The sequence below is a fragment of the Oratosquilla oratoria genome, chromosome 26 (assembly GCF_046742065.1).
Source record: "Oratosquilla oratoria isolate Oo_2021 chromosome 26, ASM4674206v1, whole genome shotgun sequence".
NCBI lineage: Eukaryota > Metazoa > Arthropoda > Malacostraca > Stomatopoda > Squillidae > Oratosquilla > Oratosquilla oratoria.
In genome coordinates, this window is record NC_134802.1 from 1750778 (window position 1) to 1772096 (window position 21319).

General features: G+C 38.5%; 1 protein-coding gene across 1 annotated transcript in view; it reads left to right on the forward strand.

The window, feature by feature from the left end:
* LOC143039361 (protein bicaudal D-like) overlaps positions 1 to 21319 on the forward strand; it is a 115658-nt gene that overhangs the window by 64123 nt on the left and 30216 nt on the right. The window contains exon 6 of the mRNA XM_076209253.1: positions 16010 to 16190. Coding sequence (XP_076065368.1) covers positions 16010 to 16190 — 181 coding nt within the window. The remainder of the gene's footprint in view (positions 1 to 16009; positions 16191 to 21319) is intronic.

The window sequence follows — 21319 nt, forward strand, 5'->3', positions numbered from 1 at the left end:
CATCTGCTCTCCTCTTTGCTTCCTTTATCTTATGCTTAACTTCCTTTCTCTTTACTTTGTACCTCTCGTACGATTCCCTCGTCCTAATTTGCAGCCAATGTATGAAAGCCTGCTTCTTCTCTTCTACACATTTCTTTGCTTCCTCATCCCACCATTCACTACCCTTCCTTCTATTTCCTCCTGCCCTCCTTGTTCCACACACAATCCTTGCACAGCTGATGACTCCCTCCTTGAACTATCCCCACTCCTCCTTCACTCCCTCCCACTCCTCTCTCAACTTCTTCTTATACTCCTTTTCCTTTTCTTTCTCATTTAAGCAGTTCACTCTTAGTACCTCCCTACCTTCTGCGCTTTTCCTCTTTCTCCACCTATTCTCCACTCTCAATTTACCCTCCACCAGAAAAGGATCTGATATTCCCCCACTCTCTCCCCTTAGAATATATACATCCTTAACTCTTCCTACCATTACTCCTGGTCACCATTATATAGACCATTAACGCTCTATCTGCCACCCTTCCATCCACCACCCTCTCCCATGTGTACTTATGCTTGACTTTCTTCCTAAACACTGTATTTGCTATCATCAACTCTCTTTCAAGACACTTCTCCACCATTAATTCTCCACTACAATGTTTACCTGGAACTCCATACTTCCCAATCAGTCAGTCTATTGGTTAATTTCCTACCCTAGCATTAAGGTACAACTACATTGACTTTTCCCTAATCCCTCTATGCACTCATTTAAATCTACCCAAAACGCCTCCCTTTCCTCAATGCTCTTCTCACTACCAGGCCCATACGCACTTAACCCTAGAACCACATCGCTGTTTTTGAGAAACGTGAACCACATCGCCGGGAGAATTTTACCCTTTTTTGGAAAATAAAAAAAAACATGCTTAACTTCAAAACAGGTTTATTATAAAATAAACATTGAAAGAGTAACTCTTAAACTTTAGAATGATGATATGTAAACTTAATTAGTACTTTATGTTAACTCTGTATGTGATTTAATGCAAAGTAAGGTAAAATTACTCAACGAAAAGTGTGTGCATGCGCGCGGAAGAAAATCTCCCTGCGATGTGGTTCAAGGGTTAAAAAACCCACATCTCCCTTCCCAACTTCACCTTCATCCACATCAACCTTGAAGAAATCTCCTTCCACTCCACCACACGCTTACCTATCTCTTCACGTACTAGGATAGCCACCCCTTCTCTCCCTCGTCCCCTCTTCACTCCTGAGAACCTTGCAACTACACTCCCAAACTCACACTTACCTCTCTCTTTCATTTTAGTTTAACTCAAAGCCAGTTCATCCATCTTTCATCTCACAAACTTACTGTCTATCTCTTCCCTTTTACTCTCATCTATACCACATCCACACACATTAAAGACCACCTTAGGGTACTGGTTGGAAAACTCCCAGACCCTCTTATGCCTTTATTTTATATTTTTTTAGGAATGTTCCCTGTGGGGCTATAAGTAGCAGGACTCCTAGTCCCATCCCCGTCCCGTTTTTTGTCGCCTTTTACAACTCAAGTGGGAAGACTTGGTGGTAGCATTGTTTTCCCCCTCCACAGGGTCGGCAAAAAAAGGAAATGAATATTCAGAGAAATGGTACAGGACAGTAACAAGGGGTTGGACAGTCGTAGTATAAAAGTGTCATAATTTCTCTATGAACAGAGTTTTCCTCTATCATAGACAAAATGATGTGTGGCTCTGGTCCATAGAGGCACCCCATATAGACCCTAAAGTATCAACTGCAAGCTACTTTGCCACAATAGCATGCAACCAATACCCCAGATGGGGTATTGATGTAAATATCATGAGAAGAGTGAAAATGAGGAGGATGGTAGACTATTGGAAAAATACCTAGAAACTATTTTTTCATGGAGCCAAGAATGGGAAATGAAGTTCAATATAAAAAATGCAAAATACTGGAAATGGACAATAGTGGCAACAGACCATCCTTAAACTATTATCTGGGAAGTTAACCCATTACAAACACAAAAGGGAAAAAAATGTTGATAGAAGACAACCTGTCACCTGACAGACATAACAGCAGGATTGTGGGAGACATATGGACTATTGCAGAAGATTAAAAGGGCTTTTCACTATATGGATGAAGAGATGATGAAAAAATTCATTGAAACCCTGATCCATCAAATAGTGGAATATGCATCAGTAGTATGGTCCCCACACAGACTGAAGGATATAAGCAAGATGGAAAGAATACAGTTGTTATTGTGCGGGATGGGTGAACTATGTTACTTCTGTGACCTGTAATTTTTTTTCCAGTTTTTCCAGTTCTTAAAATAAGTATAGTTTTTGGCAAAATGGAGAAAGACCAAGAAGAAAGAATAACAAATGAACCAACAAAAAGGATTAGATGTAAGTATAGTGGAAAGTCCTAGAGGTGTCATCCCCAAACACTCTTGTGTGATTGATACTCAAGAAAAAACCAAAGGTGGGAAAGTAACTTTTTTTCAGGGTTTCAAAGAAACCCAGGTGAAATAGGAAAAAGCTTAGATATAGATAGAGAAATTAGATATAGTAATGCATTAAGAAATTGTGAAGTAAATGACTTAATGGAAGAAATTATAGATTTAAAATTGGACTACCGAGCTGTACATAGAGAATTGATTACTTTGTGTAAGTAATGAGCAAACGATCAAAGAACTAAGTGACCTATGGAGCAAAATTGAAATCCTTAAAAGAGAAAATGAGAGAATGGAAAATGAAAACAAAAATCGAAATGATGCACTGAAAAAGGTCAAAGAGCAATTACAAGTAGTGACCAGAAAGGTGGAAGAGTCAATCAAAGAAACAGACCTCATTGAAATAAAAAATCAATATAAACAAGAACAGGAAAATTAAAAAACTATGTTTTAGAGAAATAATACAAAAGCAGATGGAGTAAAACACAAAAGAAACAGTTATGAAAGTAATTAAAGAAAAGGAAAATTTGATGAGAGATACAGTTGACAAAGGTAAGTGCATTGTTGTCCATGATATCCAGGAAAAACATGATATGTATAGATACCAGAGAGAAAAGGAGAAGGAAATAGCTAAGGAGAAATACAGGATGAAGGGCAAAATTTTGATAAAGAAATCAACAAAATCCATAGAATAGGCAAATATTCAAAAGAACAAAACATAGACCTCTGAAAATAAAATTAAGAACTCAAATGATAGACAAGGAGGTATTATTGAAAGCGGTTAAACCGGCAAACAGCGAGAAATTCAAACATATATGGATGCAAAAGGAAATGAATGATGAGGAAAAAGAGAAAGACAAAGCTCTCAGAATTGAAGCCAATGATAGAAATGAGAAGAGAACAGAGACGTGGAAAAAAAAAAAAAAAAATTGGAGAGTGCTGGACTTCACTGAAAAAAGGTACATAAAATAAATGGAAACTTAAACCAAAAAAGAAACATAAGAAATTAAAAGTGGCATACACAAATATCGATGGCATGATCTCCAGAATCAGTGAACTAAATGACTATCTAGAAACAGAAAAACCTGCTGTCATGGGAATAGTAGAGACAAAACCGAAAGGACCTCTATCAACAAGCATAGTGGGACATGGTCTATCCAACTACTGGGTGAAAATATAACAGAAAAGCAGTGTCATGATATTGACCAAATAGGGTCTAAATGTGACAAAGATTATTGAAGGCCAAGGCAATGTAGAATTAGTTATGATCAAAATTGCAACCAAAAAGATAAAATTCATCTAACCTAAACTAAACTAACCTGTGTTTAATAAATCATTAGCTGCAAATTAAATGTCATCCAGCTCGTCCTCGTTGTCGTCATCGTTGAGAGACGTTGGCGGGCTTTTCAACCATTCTCTCAGCTTGCGGGGTATACAAAGTTCTTGCAGCTTGAAGGAATGCATGTATCTCCGCTCCATAACATTCCTTCAAGAAAATGTACCTGGCGAGGTACTATCGGAAGTACCGAGGCCGTCAATTGACAGACGACAAGATGGCGTCCCGATCCTATGCTACCGACTTCGTTCATTAGCATATTTGCTTGTAGCAAGGTATTTTTTTTTTTTCATTTCCGCCCACAAAATTGCATATTACGTTGATACATTTTAATTTACAAAATTAATAATTAATTTTCTATTGCTATATTGTGCCCATGGTCACAACTAAAAAAATACCAAGGTATATGGAATGTCAGCATACGCGGATTTGGTCATACACAGTAATTTCAGGAACCTAACCACCGCTTTATTTGAGGGCTTTCTGTAATCCACGATTAACCGAGACCAAGTGAGTAGACTGAGCAGTACATGGCGTTGTTTTGAAAACAATAACAAACGTACGTATCTATTTTAACTTTTTTTTTTACCTGGACATATGGCAGTTTTTTCTTAATATTTATGATGTAAAAATAATTTTCTTTTTAATATTTATGATTTAAAAATACAGTAATTTTTTTCAACAGGATTTTATTCGTTATGGCGAATTTTTAGTTCGTATTTTGATTTTTGGGACAACGCGGCACAAAATTTAAAACCGGCATCTATCATAACAAACATGGCGTACCATTCATCCGACACGACTTCGTTACTTACGAAATCTGTTTTAGCACCTTTTTTGTTTTGTTTTTTATTTCCACTCACAAAATTGCATGTTACGTTGATACATTATAATTTCCAAAATCAATAATTAATTTTCTATTGCTATACTGCGCCCATGGTCGAAACTAAAAATTTACCAGTACTGGTATACACTTTACCTCACAGCTAATATCCACCGTACAAGTTCATTTATAACACCATACAAATTAATTTTTAAAAAGAATAATGCAAACGCAATTGTACAAATATAATATTTATTATGTATCCTATGTAATATACAAAACAATATAAATATACTGTAGTCTGCGCATGTGTGTATGCGTGCCCAACGCGGCACAAATTTTAAAACGGTTCTCTACATTTGAGATTGGTTTTGAAATAAAATCCGTGTATTTACCTAGTTGTATTTACCTAGTTGTATTTTGCGGGAAGGGGAGCTATGCTCGTGTTGTCCCGCCTTTGTATCTTGCAGTGTCTAGTTTGTTTTTAAACTCATGAATGGTTTTTGCGCATACTATTTCATTGTCCAGTTTGTTCCAAGTGTCCAAAACTCTATGAGGAAAACTGTTTTTTCTTCAGTTCTCTTCTATAGCTATGTTTTTTTATTTTCTTTCCATGTCCTCTTGTGTTTCTTTTGTCCCAGTTAAGTAAGTTCTCACTATCGAGTACCTCTGTGCCTTTCATGATTCTGTAGATGGTCAATAGGTCACCTCTCTCTCTTCTTTGCTCCAGTGTCGGTAACTCCAGTTTAGCCAATCTCTCTTCGTATGATAGGTTTGCAAGTGCAGGTGCCATTTTTGTAGCTGCTCTTTGGATTCTTTCTATTTTCTTTATATTCTTTTTGGTACTGGGGGACCACAATGTCGCTGCATACTCTAATCTAGGCCTTATCAATGTAACCAATATTTTTTTCATCATGTCTTCGTCCAAGTATGTAAACGCCACTTTTATTGATCTTAGCAAATTGTAAGTCTCCCCGACAATTTTGTTAATCTGTATATCATAGGACAGGTCGTTCGTGATAATTACTCCCAAATCTTTTTCGGATCCTACTTTCTTTACTTCTTTGGTTCCAATTGTATATTTTCCTGATATTCTGTTTTTGCTTTTTCCAAACTCCATTATGCTACACTTCTTAGTATTAAAGTCCACTTCCCATTTCTGACTCCAGTTCCATACCCTATTTAGGTCTTCTTGCAGTGCTTCACAGTCCTCATCAGTTTCTATTTTCCTTAGCAGTTTGGCGTCATCGGCAAAGAAGCTCATGTAGCAGTTCACGTCCTCATCCATGTCATTCATATAGATAGCAAACATTATTGGTGCCAGCACAGATCCTTGCGGTACTCCACTGATCACCTCTTTCCAGTCTGAATATTTTTCTCTGAGCACTACTCTCATCTTTCTACCAGTCAGAAAGTCCTCTATCCATTTTAGTAGGTTTCCCTGTATTCCTCCTATGTGTTCCAGTTTTTTTAGTAGTTTTCTGTGTGGTACTTTGTCAAAGGCTTTTTGCAAGTCTAGGAATGCACAATCAGCCCATCCATTTCTTTCTTGCACTATGTCTATTAGTCTTGAGTAAAAGCATATTAAGTTTGTGGAGCATGATCTTCCTTGTCTGAATCCGAATTGTCTTGGGTTTAATATGTCATTGTCTTCCAGATGTTTTACCCATCTATTCTTGATTATTTTCTCACAAATTTTGGCAATGGTGCTTGTTAGTGATACTGGCCTATAGTTGGTGGGTTCTTCTTTGTTTCCTCCTTTGTGTATTGGTACAATGTTAGCGTTTTTCCAGTCCTCGGGTATCTTTCCTTCTTTGAGTGAGCTGTTTATTAAGATGTGTATTTTGTCTGTTAGTTCTTCTTTGCACTCCTTTAGAATCCAATTTGCAATACCGTCCGGGCCATGTGATTTTCTGACATCCAGCCTTGATAAATGTTCTGATATTTCCTTTAGTGATGCTGTAAACTCATTCATGAGGGGAGATTTCTTGTTTTCGTCTATGTCACAATTCGGTATTTTCTCTCTGGTGAAAACAGATTTAAAGTGATTGTTCATGACTTCGGCCATCTCTAAATCTTCTGTGTATTCTATGTTTCCTTGGCATAGTTTCACCAATTCCTGTTTGTTTTTAAGTTTACCATTCACATACCGATAGAATAGTTTGGGTTGCTCTTTGCATTTGTCTATAATATCCTTCTCATGGTTCCTTTTCTCCTCTCTTCTCACATTAACATACTCATTTCTATAGTTAACATAAATTTGCCATTTGCTTTGTTTTTTGTCTTTTCTCCACTTTTTCCAAGCTTTGTCCCTTCTGTCTTTTGCCTCACTGCATCTTTTGTTGAACCAACATTTAATGTACTCTCTCTCTCGCTTTTGTCTTGGTACATGCCTGTTTACCCCTTCATTGTAGTTTTCCATCAATATATTCCATTTCTCTTCCACTGCTGTTTCTTCCCTGTAAAATATTTCCCAGTTTGCATTCCGGAAGAATGTCTTTAGTTTTGTAAAGTCTGTTTTGTTGTACCTCAGTCTTCCTTTCCTATGCTTTTCGTTCCTCTCTATGTCTATTTCTTCCTTTAGTATAGTTTCGATGAGTACATGGTCACTCTTTCCAATTGGTGTCTCATACTGGACTTTATGCACTATTTCAGGCTCTGTTGTAAATATTAGATCTAGTTTCGATGGCTCTTCATTATTTCTGTACCTTGTGTTTTCATGGACCCATTGGGTCATTGTGTACTCCATGGTCATATCTAGCAGTACATTGCCCCACGAGTCATCTCCTCCTTGCACTGTCATGCTGTCCCAACAAATTTCTTTGCAATTGAAGTCCCCCATAACTACCAGATTACCCTTACCCATTAGTATCTCATTGAGTGATTTTCTTGTGTCATCTAGCATTTTTTTATGTTCAATTTCTTTCCAAGCGCTTGTTTTTGGAGGCACATAAGTCACCACAAACTTTCTACTCTTCATATTCTTGCCTTCGACTTTTATCATGATCAATTCAGCATTACCTTTGCCCTCTGCAATTTTTGTCACCTTTAGGTCTTTCTTGGCCAAGAACATGATTCCCCCTCCCTGTTTCTTGTCCCTGTTTTTTATCCAGTAGTTGTATAAACCTTGTCCGATAACAGTGGATGGTATTTCACCTCTTAGTTTAGTCTCTACAATTCCCATTATGTCTGGTTTTGCTTCTAACAGATAATCATTGAGTTCGTTCAGTCCCGAAATTAGTCCGTCAATGTTGGTATAGGCCACTTTTAATTTTCTTCCTTCTCCCTGGTTTCTTCTTCCCTTGTTTTGTTCGTTTTGAAGCGCCATTGTCTTAATCTCAAGTCTATTACTCTCCACTGGAATTCTTTGCATTCTGTCTCCGATCTTTTCAAGTTTTTTTTCCTTTGCTTCTTCTCTTAGCGCCCTTTCTTTTTCTAATTCCTCAGTACTCATTTCTCTTTTTATCCATATCTTATTGTATTTTTCACTCTTTGCCAAGTTACCTACTTTTTCAAATATGTCTTCTACTACCACTTGTGACCTTAGTTTTATCTTTAGAGGTCGATTCCTATCCTTAGTATAGCGACCAATTCTGTAAGTCTCTTCTAAGTCTGTGCCTGAATCACTATCTCCCCCCTGAATTTCATTAAGGATTTCTACTGCTGTCTCTTTTTCTTCTTTTTCTCTCATGTACCTCGCCAATCCTTGTTTTTCTTTAAGCCCATAAACCACAATACATTTCTTCCTATCTACTGTGTCCCTGACCCAGTTTGCTTTTTCGTTAATCACTTGAATGATTGTGTCTTTTGCATTATCTTGCATTTGCTGCTTGAATCCGTGTTATTTGAATCCGTGTTAATTGAGGGCCTTCTGTAATGTAAAAGAGATTAATTCATTCCCAAGCACCAGATGAATACTTATTTACATAATTACACTTTATATATCATATAATAAATAAAACATAAAAATGTAAGTCAAACGAAAAACATAACAGAAGTAAATTTAATGACAAAGGAACACTGTACAGTTATTATGTAATGTATGTTATGTACCCTTTTGGCTGTGATGTGATGGTATAGATGGATGGAGATGAAGGAGGGAAAGGGGCAAATTGTTGCTTGGAAGGGGAATCCCCTTCCATAAAAACTTCTGGTGATTCTTGTTTAGGTGTTTCTTCTCTTCTCTGGCTCATGTAAATCTTTCTCTTGGGTTTCTTTCATTTTTTCTTTCACTAAAAACCTTTCCAATGTTTGTTGTTTTAGCCTGTGCTGTAAATTTTTTTCTGAAATGTTACCTCACAGCAGAAGAGTGAGTCTGTCTTTCATTGGCATGTGCCCAGGCAGCGATTTTTCCTTCTTAGTGATATAGGTTCTTTTTGGCAATTTTTTTCCAGAATAATCCGGTTTCATCAGCATGAAATACCTGTTAGGGGAGAAGACCTTCTTTCTTTATAAAGTCACCAAACTCAACCACAAAATTTTCTTCCATTTCCTTGTTTGAACTCACTGCCTCACTATGCCCAACTATACTGTGAATTTCACTTCTGTTCTTAAATTTTTCAAACCATCCTTGACTTGCTTTAAACACAAAATCATCAGCACTTGTACCAGGGCTTTTCTTTACTTGATCATCGTAAATTGCTAATGCCTTCTCACATATAAATGCTTCAGAGATACTATCTCCTGCTGTTTCTCATTTATATAAACAAGCAACATCTTTTCCACTTCCTCAAGTATTTGCAGTCTTTGTTTACTAATGACGGTCACTCCTTTTACAACATCAGCCGACATAATCACTTCTTTATTCTTGAGAATAGTACAAATTGTAAACTTTGCCATACCCTACTGCACAGCAAGATCAGATACACGAATGCCATTTTAGTGTTTTACATAGAGGGATTAGGGAGAAATGTCAATGTAGTTGTATTGGGAGACCTCAATGCTAGGGTAGGAAATGAACCAATTGACGGAGTGATTGGAAAGTAGTATGGAGTTCCAGGTAAAAATCGTAGTGGAGAATTGATGGTGGAGATGTGTCTTGAAAGAGAGTTTATGAGAGCAAATACAGTGTTTAGGAAGAAAGTCAAGCATAAGTACACATGGGAGAGGGTGGTGGATGGAAGGGTGGCAGATAGAGTGTTAATGGACTATATAGTGGTGACCAGGAGTATGGTAGGAAGGGTTAAGGATGTACATGTTTTAAGGGGAGAGAGTGGGGGAATATCAGATCATTTCCTGGTGGAAGGTAGTTTGAGAGTGGAGAATAGGTGGAGAAAGAGGAAAAGGGCAGGAGGTAGGGAGATACTTAGAGTGAACTGCTTAAATGAGGAAAAAAAGGAGAATGAGTATAAGAAGAAGTTGAGAGAGGAGTGGGAGAGAGTAAAGGATAAAGTAGAAGTAGGAGTGGAGGAGGAATGGGGATGGTTCAAGGAGGGAGTCATAAGGTGTGCAAAGATGGTGTGTGGAACAAGGAGGGCAGGAGGAAATAGAAGAAAGGGTAGTGACTGGTGGGATGAGGAAGCAAAGAAGGGTGTAAAAGAGAAGAAGCAGGCATTCATAGATTGGCTATAAATTAGGACGAGGGAATCATATGAGAGGTACCAATTAAAGAGAAAGGAAGTTAAGCATAAGATAAAGGAAGCAAAGAGGAGAGCAGATGTGAAATGGGGAAAGATTATGACAGAAAATTTTGAAAGTAATAAAAAGATGTTTTGGAAAGAAATTAAAAGAGGAAGAGGAGGCAAATCAAGTAGAGAAGAAAAGGTAAAAGGTGCAGATGGAGAGATGATAATGGAAGAGAAGGCAGTGAGAGGAAGGTGGGCAGAGTATTTTAGGGAGTTGTTAAATGTGAAGGAGGATAGGGAGGGAAAGGTAGTTGCAGTGGGAAGCGCTAAGAAAATGAGAGTGATGAGTGAGGAAAATGGAGGAGAAATAGGGAAAGATGAAGTGAAAGCAGCCATTAAGATGATGAGAGCAGGTAAGGCACCTGGGTTGGATGGATGCCATGCAGAATGTATGAAGAAAGTAGGTACAGTTATGGTGGACTGGCTGGTAAGGTTATTTAATGTTTGTTTAAGAGAGGGTAGAGTGCTGGAGGACTGGAGGAGTGCCTGTGTAGTTCTGCTTTACAAAGGAAAGGGTGACAAATGTTAGTGTAGTAGTTACAGAGGGATCAGCTTGTTGAGTGTAGTTGGGAAGGCTTATGGGAGTGTCTTGACTGAGAGGATTAGGAGAGGAACAGAGGGAGTAATTGGTGAGGAACAATGTGGTTTTAGGACAGGTAGGGGTGTGTAGATCAGATTTTTATGGTAAGACATATGTGAGAAAGCTATAGGAAAAGGTAAGGATGTTTTTTGGGCTTTTATGGATCTGGAAAAGGCTTATGACAGGGTAGACCGGAAGGCACTGTGGGACGTACTGCAGATATACAGGATAGGAGGAAAGCTGTTAACCTCTTCACTCCGGGGCACATCGCACATCTGGCAGCATTAGCTGCCAGACATGTGATGTTGCGTCATAATAATCGCATTATAAAGAATAAAGTCACTGCTCAATCGCTCATTCTCTTTCACCCGTGAATTTTGATAACCATAGAAAATATGATGAAGCCAGTTTAGAGAGAATGAGGGTCACGCAGGTATGACTACAATCATCGCGTACCCACTTGCTCCTCATGAGGCCTATGTAGGCATCACCATATGGAAGTGGTTAAGAGCAGTCAAAAGTTTTTATGAGAGTAGTAGAGCTTGTGTTAGGATTAGAAATGGAGAGAGTGAATGGTTTGAGGTAAAGGTGGGACTTCGTCAGTGATGTGTTATGTCGCCCTGGCTGTTCAATCTTTACATGGATGGGGTGGTGCGAGAGGTGAATGTAAGGGTAGTGGGTCAGGGGTTGGAGATGATTAAAGAAAATTGAGAAAAGTGGGAGGTGAGCCAGTTGTTGTTTGCTGATGACACTGTGCTTGTAGCAGGATCAGAGGAGGTATTGAGAAAGTTAGTGACAGAGTTTGAGAAGGTGTGTGAAAGAAGGAAACTGAAGACAAATGTGGGCTAAAATAAGGTGATGAGATGTACAAGGGGAGAGAGTGACAGTAGGCTGGAAGTGAGCATTAAGGGTGAGAAACTGGAGGAAGTGGATGGTTTCAGATACTTGGGTGCGAATGTTGCAGGAAAAGGAGGAGTGGGGGTGGAGGTAGAATGTAGATTGAGAGAAGCGAGTAAATGCCTTGGTGGATTAAAAAGTGTAATGAGAAATAGACATCTGGGAATGGATGCTAAGAGGAGGTTATATGAAGGAGTGATTGTGCCAACAGCAATGTACGGGGCAGAAACATGGAACATGAGAGAGGAAGAGAGGAGTTTGAATGTGTTTGAGATGAAATGTCTGAGAAGTATGATGGGGGTTACTAGGCTAGATAGAGTGAGAAATGAGGAGGTGAGGAGGAGAACAGGGGTGGAAAGGGAGTTGGGAGATAGGGTTGATGAAAGAGTATTAGGATGGTTTGGACACATGGAAAGAATGAGTGAAGAAAGATTAGTAAAAGAAGTGTGGAAGGAGTGAATATGAGGGGGCGTCCTAGGATGAGATGGATGGATGGGGTGAAAGGAGCTTTACAAAAGAGAGGAATGTCTGTGGAGGAAGGACGGGAGAGGACAGAAGATAGGGGTGAATGGAGAAGGGTTGTGTATAGATGAGGCTGTGATGCATGAGGGGGAGTGGTTGGGGGATGGGGGGTGAGGAAGTATGTATGAATATTTTTTTGATGCAGCCCGAAGGGATTTCTCCCCGTCTTCTCCTTTTCTGCATGGGGGGACGGAGAGGTGGGGTAACCGAATTTATGAAGTGGCCTTGCTGTGGATGTGCTGTGTCTTGCGACACTGCTTCTGACCCAGGGCAGTGGACAGGATCCAGGGATGACCCGTCATCCAGGAGGTGCCAAGATAGGAAGAAGGGTGGAGGGGAGTGGAATATATGGGAAATTAAATGGGTGGGAGTGATTTCTATGCCTTCTTTTTGGCTACCCCCCCGTGTAAGGGGGAAAAAGCCTTGGTATATATATGTATGCGATAATTTCTTTCTTCACATTGATTATTTTTCTCACATTTCTTTTTCCTTTACCAGTATCACTTGTTGCTTTCTTTGGAACCATGACTGAGGGCTAGTGTAGGAAAAATAAATGCTGAATGCAAGAAAACTGATAACAAAAGTACAGGACAACTATTCTGCTCAGCGGCCAACAGAGAACTGTTTACGTTTCCTCAGCGCCCACGTGTCAGCATAGTTCGAGAACTGAAATTTTGTTTGAAAACAGTTATTTCCAGCTCGAATTTTTTGTTTGAAAACCAAATTGTTCAAGTTCAGAGACTGTATATATATACAGCAAGTCCTCGTTATATGGTACATATGCGTTCCTGAAAACCTTACTGCAAATTGAAATTACCGTATACCAAACCCATTATAACATACAGTATAATAATAGGATATGGCAGACGTACCTTCTCCCTGCTCTTTCCTCTTCAAAATATCTAGCGGATACCATATCTGTGAATTTTTCTTACCGTAGATAGAATTGAGGTTAGTAATTACCTAATACCATAACTGTGAATTTACTGGATAAAGTATCACTGTATAAGGAGGACTCACTGTATATATATAGTTTAATTTTACATAAGAAATACAAAAATAAAATTAAAAATTAATATAATTAGCTCAAACATTTACTTCGACTTCTGCCGCTATTTTAAAATTTTCCCTGGTTGTATGTCCTAATGTCTGCAGATTTTATCACCACTGCATAATATTTTTTAAACTAGATGACAGTGTAGGTTTACCACTACCACGGCATATTCCTAGCCACCTCATTCCCTATGGTTATGATGCTATGTGAAAATAAAATAAAGCAATGATTATTTGGTAGTGGTATCTCATATAGCACATAATATGCTGCATGGCGCTATGCAACCACCAGAACAATGAATAATAGGTAGATTACTGAATTGGCATTAGCATCAGCAAAATATTGCCAATGCCAATGTTGAATCCCTTTCTAAAAAAAAATAAAATGCCGATATTCACTGATGCCAATGCTGATTCACCAAAAAAGTGCTGATTCTTGCCCATGCTGATTAATTGGCATGCCCCTAAGTACAAGACAGTATTAACCACTTCCATACGGTGACGCCTACGTAGGCGTCATGAGGAGCAAATGGGTATGCGATGATGCCGACGTCGGCGTCTTGATTATATTTATTGTAGTCGTACCTATGTAACCTCCATTCTCTCTAAACTGGCTTCATCATATTTTCTATGGTTATCAAAATTCACGGGCGAAAGAACGAACGATTGAGCACTGACTTTATTTTCTATAATGCGATTATTATGACGCAACATCGCACGTTGGGCAGCTAATGCTGCCAGACGTGCAATGTGCCCCAGAGTGAAGTGGTTAAGAGAGGGGGACAGCATAATGGAGAGAGTGGCAGTACAATGAAGTAGCATCATTTCTCTATGAGTAGATATGTCCTCTAACACGGACAAAATGTGTAGCTCTGGTTTGTAGGGCCACCCCATATAGTCTTTGAAGCATCGTGTGTATGCTACTGAGCATATTATATTGCAAAACAACATGCAGCAAATTCCTCAGATGAAGTAAAATTGAATGGCAAAATCTTATCATTGTGAGAAAAATTTAAGACCTTTGGTACACAGTAGTGACCTTCAGTCCATGCATGAAAGATCTGGGTGTAGAAATTTGCAAGAAAATAACCATACCAAAATCAGTTACAAGCATGGTTTTTGGACAGCAGAAAAGAATTAATCAGCAACATTGTAGAGAACCACACTAGATGTTGCTCCCACAGCATAGTTCTCAACAGTCAGGAAAACATAAACACCCATTAAACAATACAAAATACAAAAGGTTCTCAGTGCATCAAGAGTAATAATATCATGCATCTAAACCACCCGATGAAATCTGGATAGAGAAACCAAAATACTCACCACAGGATATCACATGAAAATGATACACAGTTCTATGCAAGTAACCTCGACCCTGCTCACTCATCTTATTAAATCACACAAGCACAACCAATTGAACACAACAAAAAGGGTACACCAACAGTATATTTCTCAAATGTCGACAACAAAGATCCACCTTCACCACACACATATCTAGCAGAATACATTCACACTCAGATAACCTAGCACTATAAAATGATCATAAAACACACTACTTCAACAAACCCATCTAGATACTAGGCCCACAGAAAAACTTTACAAGAGAAGAAAAAAATGCACTAGCATAATTATGGTCAGGTCACCATCTAACATGAAAATGGTATCAACTCAGAATAGGCCTGGCTACAGAAATAAAATATCCCAGATCACATAGAAGACAATCTTACATTTCCTGATTGTATCCCTATAAAGGAAACAAAATATTTTTCTATGAGTAACTTAGACTAATAGACTTAGGCTGTTGCTGGTTAACAGTCATGAGTTTCTTGCAGAGATCTGGGGTAGTAGATTGAATGATCTTCAATAGTAGCAAAGGCACCCAACTTAATCATATCCAAACATTATTAACCTTAATCACAAGTAGGATAAGTTTTGGTTTAATTCTTACTGCTTCTCATGGTGCTAGGACAGCTTGAATAGCACTGGTGTACCAAAAATGATAAGGTAAGAGATTATGTGGGCATTATATAAATCAGTATTTGTCACTCTGGGGTCCTTGGACCAATCATATGCCACAGTTTCATAAGTGATGTTGCAAACTCAAAACTTGTAGTTGTTGGTGCCTGATGATTGTATTCAGTGTTGAAGTGATCTCCAGGAGGTTAAAAAAAAAAAAAAGTACATGGGATACATGAGGAAATGGGTTGAGCTCATTGATCTAAACAATACTATTGCAATAGTAGGGCACACACTAGGAAAGCAATCAAACTCACAATGAAATAACAAAACCACTGATTTAGTGAGCAATGTTAATACTCTTGAGTTTGTTTGTTTTTTCTCTCTCCAGCCTTATGACTGAAATTTGGAAACAAGAAATATGAAAAGTTGGCTAAACTTAGCTTTTGATCATGGTATATTTGTTGGTGAATTGATAAAAAAGTTGTATTTACCTAATAGTATATGGAGTTGAAATTGGATTAATGGGGTCCCATCTCTTCTCCCAATTAGCAAGTTTGAAATTTTGCCATAAAATCATTCATATTGTTGGCCTGGATTATATTTTCATCCAACTTGTTCCATTAGTAAAGATGTCTATTTTTTTTTTTTTCTATGTTCATTATTTTTGTTTTGTATGTTCATAAAGTATGGATTTACAAAATTGTCATTGTTGCAAGGAAAACAAAATGCAAGCTAACAGAAAAGATGTCAATTTGCAATTATAATGATTTTTGTTATACAGGTCTGCGTGCTATGTTTGCTGCCCGATGTGAGGAGTATGTAACACAATTGGATGAGGTGCAGAGGCAGCTGGTTGCTGCAGAGGAAGAGAAGAAAACTCTTAACTCTCTGTTACGAATGGCCATACAGCAGAAACTGGCTCTTACACAACGCTTAGAGGACATGGAATGTGATAGGGAAAGGTAGGTACTTAACTTTAGATTGTGATAGGGAAAGATAGATTGGCTTGTAGAAAATAGAAGAACTAGCATTACAATGGAATCTCAGGTCTAGATTTTCATCTTTAGATGAAAAAAATATGTAGTTCAAGCTGAAACAAGTGAACTATAGTGAGAATATGTGAGTGCTGATAACAGTTGAACTTATGTTTAAGATGATGACTATTAAGTAAAAAAAATCTTAAGATTAAAGTAAAAGACAATTTAGATAATCTGTAATAATCTCTAAAAAGAAATATCTCTTTAAAACAGTGGAACTTTTGACTTTCTATCTTTATACCAAGAGGCTTCTTCACTTGAGGAATTAGAAAAAGAGAAGACACTAAAAGATGAAGCTAAGGAAAAAAATGTGAAGAGAGCAGAGACTGAAAGCAAGGAATTCTATTGGAGAGTAATCGACATGAGACTGAGAAAATGGTGCACCAGAATGGGAGAACCAAAGACAGAAAAAAAGAAATTAAAGTGGCCTATACTAACATCGACAGATTCATTTCAGGACTGAATGAACTTAATGGTTACCTGTTAGAAGAAAAACCAAACATAATGGGAATTGTGGAGACTAAACTAAGGGGTGCAATACCACCCATCAATGTTGGACAAGGACTATACAAATACTGGATTAAAAACAGACAAGAAACAGGGAGGAGGAATCATGTGCTTGGCCAAGAAAAACTTGAATGTGACAAAAATTGTGGAAGGGAAAGGTAATGTAGAAATGATCATGATAAAAGTCGAAGACAAGGACATGAAAAGTAGAAAGTTTGTGGTGACTTATGTGTCCCCAGAAATGGACGCTTGGGAAGCGAATGAGCATATGAGACTGAACTAAAGGAAGAAATATACATGGAGAGAAATGAAAAGCATAGGAAAGGAAGATTGATGTACAGCAAAACGGACTGTAGAAAACTAAAGAAATTCCTTCAGAATGCAAATTAGGAAAATTTTTACATGGAAGAGACAAAAGTGGAAGAGAAATGGGATATCTTGATGGAAAATTACAATGAAGGGGTGAATAGGCATGTACCAAGACAGAAGCTAGAGAGAATGTACATTAAATGCTGGTTCAACAGAAGATGCAGTGAGGCAAAAGATAGAAGGAACAGAGCTTGAAAAATATGGAGAAAAGATAAAAAACCTGGAAAATGGCAAGTATATATAAACTATAGAAATGAGTATGTAAAGGTACGAAGAGAGGAAAAAAGGGACTATGAAAAAGACATTATAGATAAATTCAAAGGGCAACCCAAGCTATTCTATCAATACGTGAATGGTAACCTTAAAAATAAACAGGAAATGGTGAAACTACGCCAAGGAAATATAGAATACACAGAAGATTTAGAAATGGCCGAAGTCATGAATAATCACTTCAAGTCTGTTTTCACTAGAGAGAAGGCACAATATTGGGACAAAGGAAATGAAGTGCAATCTCCCCCCATGAGCGAGATAATAATAACACAAAAAGAAATAATGGAACATCTATCAAACCTTGATGTCAGGAAATTGCATGGCCTGGATGGAATTGCAAATTGGATTCTAAAAGAATGCAAAGAAGAACTAATGAACAAAATACATAACATAATAAGTTGCTCACTTAAAGAAGGAAAAATACCAAAAGACTGGAAAAATGCTAACATTGTACCAATATATAAAGGAGGAAACAAGGAAGAACCAACTAACTATAGACCGGTCTCACTAACAAGCACTATAGCCAAAATTTGTGAGAAAATTATCAAGAATAGATGGGTAAAACACCTGGAAGAAAATATAATAAACCCAAGACAATTTGGGTTCAGACAAGGAAGATCATGCACCACAAACTTAATATGTTTTTACTCAAGACTAATAGACATGGTGCAAGAAAGGAATGGATGGGCTGATTGTGCCTTCCCGGACTTAAAAAAAGCTTTTGACAAGGTAAAACACAAAAAATTATTTAAAAAAACAAACTGGAACATATAGGAGGGGTACAAGCGAACCTACAAAAATGGTTGGAGGACTTCCTGATTGGTAGAAAGATGAGAGTAGTACTCAGAGAAAAATATTCAGATTGGAAAGAGGTGTGATCAGTGGAGTTCTGCAAGGATCTGTACTGGCTCCAATAATGTTTGCTATTTATGTGAATGACATGGATGGTGATGTGCAATGTTACATGAGTTTCTTTGCAGACGATGCTAAATTGTTAAGGAAAGTAAAAACTGAAACGGATTGTATATCACTACAGGAAGACCTGAATAAGGTATGGAACTGGAGTCAGAAATGGGAAGTGGACTTCAACATGAAGAAGTGTAGCATAATGGAGTTTGGAAACAGTAAAAATAGAATATAAAGACAATATAATATTGGAACTAAGGAGATGAAGAAAGTGGGATCCAAAAAAGATTTGGGTGTAATTATCTCAAACGACCTGTCCTATGACAAACAGATACACAAAATTGTCGGAGAATCCTATAACTCAAGGGTTCCCAAAGTGGTCGATATCGACCTCCAGGGATCGATGAGACCATCCAAAGGGTCGAAAGGGGGTCAGTAAATTGCTAGGGGGTTGATGAGACCATCCAAGGGGTCAAAAGGGGGTCAGTAGATTGCTAGGGGGTTGAAAGGGGTCAGTAAATTACTATGGGGTTGAAAGGCAATCTTTAAAATTAAATGGTTAGCATGAAATGATCCTGTTCTCTTCCCATACTGAAAGAGTGAGAATAATCAACCAACCAATATCTAAACTTAAAGAAAATCTTGTCAGTTTACTCTGAGTTGAAAATTCTCCTCATTCTGTGCATGTAGGGAGAATCTCACATACACACAACCACATCGTGAATGAACATCAAGATGACGAGCTTATGTAATATTATTGGCTTGAATAATAAACTAAGTTGAAAGGGAAGGGTGAGTGTAAGTTTGGGAGTGTAAGTGGGAGGTTATCAGGAGTGAAGAGAGGGCGAGAGAGGGAAGGGGTGGCTATTCTAGTAAGTGAAGAGATAGGTAAATGTGTAGTGGAGTGGAAGGAGGTTTCCTCAAGGATAATGTGGATGAAGGTGAAACTGGGAAAGGAGATGTGGGTCTTTGTAAGTGCATATGGGCCTGGCAGTGAGAAGAGTGTAGAAGAAAGGGAGGCCTTTTGGATAGATTTAAATGAGTGCATAGAGGATTTAGGGAGAAATGTCAATGTAATAGTACTGGGAGACCTTAATGCTAGGGTAGGAAATGGTCCAATTGATGGAGTGGTTGGGAAATGTGGAGTTCCAGGAAAGAATCGTAGTGGAGAGTTGATGGTGGAAATATGTCTAGAAAGAGAGTTGATGATAGCAAATACAGTGTTTCGAAAGATAGTCAAGCATAAGTACACATAGGAGAGGGTGGTGGATGGAAGGGTGGTAGATAGAGCGTTAATAGATTATGTAGTAGTAAATAGGACTATGATAGGAAGAGTTAAGGATGTACATGTGCTAAGGGGAGAGGGTGGGGGAATATCAGATAATTTTTTGGTGGAAGGTAAATTGAGAGTGGAGGATAGATGGAGAAAGAGGAAAGGGACAAAAGGTAGGGAGGTGCTTAGAGTGAACTCTTTAAATGAAAAGGAGAAGGAGTACAAGAAGAAGCTGAAGGAGTGGGAGGGAGTGAAGGATAGAGTAGAGGTAGGTGTGGAGGAGGAATGGGGATGGTTCAAGGAGGGAGTCACAAAGTGTGCAAGGATGGTGTGTGGAACAAGAAGGACAGGAGGAAATAGAAGGAAGGGTAGTAAATGGTGGGATGAGGAAACAAAGAAGGTTGTAGAAGAGAAGAAGTGAGCTTTCACAGATTGGTTACAAAATAGGACGATGGAGTCATATGAGAGGTACAAAGAAAAGAAAAGAGAAGTAAAGCAAAAGGTAAAAGAGGCAAAGAGGAGAGCAGATGTGAAGTGGGGTAAGAGTATGACAGAAAATTTAGAAAGTAATAAAAAGATGTTTTGGAAAGAAATTAAGAGAGGAAGAGGAGGCGAATCAAGTAGAGAAGAAAAGGTAAAAGGTGCAGATGGAGAGATGATAATGGAAGAGAAGGCAGTAAGGGGAAGATGGGCAGAATATTTTTGGGAGTTGCTAAATGTGAAGGAGGATAGGGAGGGAATGATAGTTGCAGTGGGAAATGCTAAGAAAATGAGAGTGATGAGTGAGGAAAATGGAGGAGAAATAAGGAAGGATGAAGTGAAGGGAGTTGTTAAGATGATGAAAGCAGGTAAGGCACCTGGTCTGGATGGATGCCATGCAGAATGTCTAAAAAAAAGGAGGTACAGTGATGGTGGACTGGCTGGTGAGGTTATTTAATGTTTGCTGGAGAGAGGATAGAGTGCCGGAGGACTGGAGGAGTGCCTGTATAGTTCCACTTTACAAGGGAAAAGGGGACAAGTGTGAATGTAGTAGTTTCAGAGGGATTAGCTTGTTAAGTGTAGTTGGGAAGGCTTATGGGAGGATCTTGATTGAGAGGATTAGGAGAGGAACAGAGGGAGTAATTGGTGAGGAACTGTGTGGATTTAGGACAGGTAGAGGTTGTGTAGATCAGATCTTTGTGGTAAGATAAATATGTGAGAAAGCTATTGGAAAGGGGAAGGCTGTTTTTTGGGCTTTTATGGATCTGGAAAAGGCTTAAGATAGGGTAGACAGAAAGGCACTGTGGGAGGTTATGCAGATAATGGGATAGGAGGAAAGCTTCTCGGAGCTGTCAAGAGTTTTTATGAGAGTAGTAGAGCTTGTGTCAGGATTAGAAATGAAGAGAGTGAGTGGTTCGAGGTAAAGGTGGGACTTCGTTAATGATGCATTATGTCGCCCTGTGTGTTCAACTTATACATGGATGGAGTAGTGCGAGAGGTAAATGCAAGGGTAGTGAGTCAGGGATTGGAGATGGTTAAAGAAAATGGAGAAAAGTGGGAGGTGAGCCAGCTGCTGTTTGCGGACGACACTGCAGTTGTGGCAGGATAGGAGGAGGGATTGAGGAAGTTGGTGACAGAGTTTGGGAGAGTATGTGATAGAAGAAAGCTAAAGATAAATGTGGGTAAAAGTAAGGTGATAAGATGTACAAGGGGTGAAAGTGGCAGTAGACTGGAAGTGAGCATTAGGGGA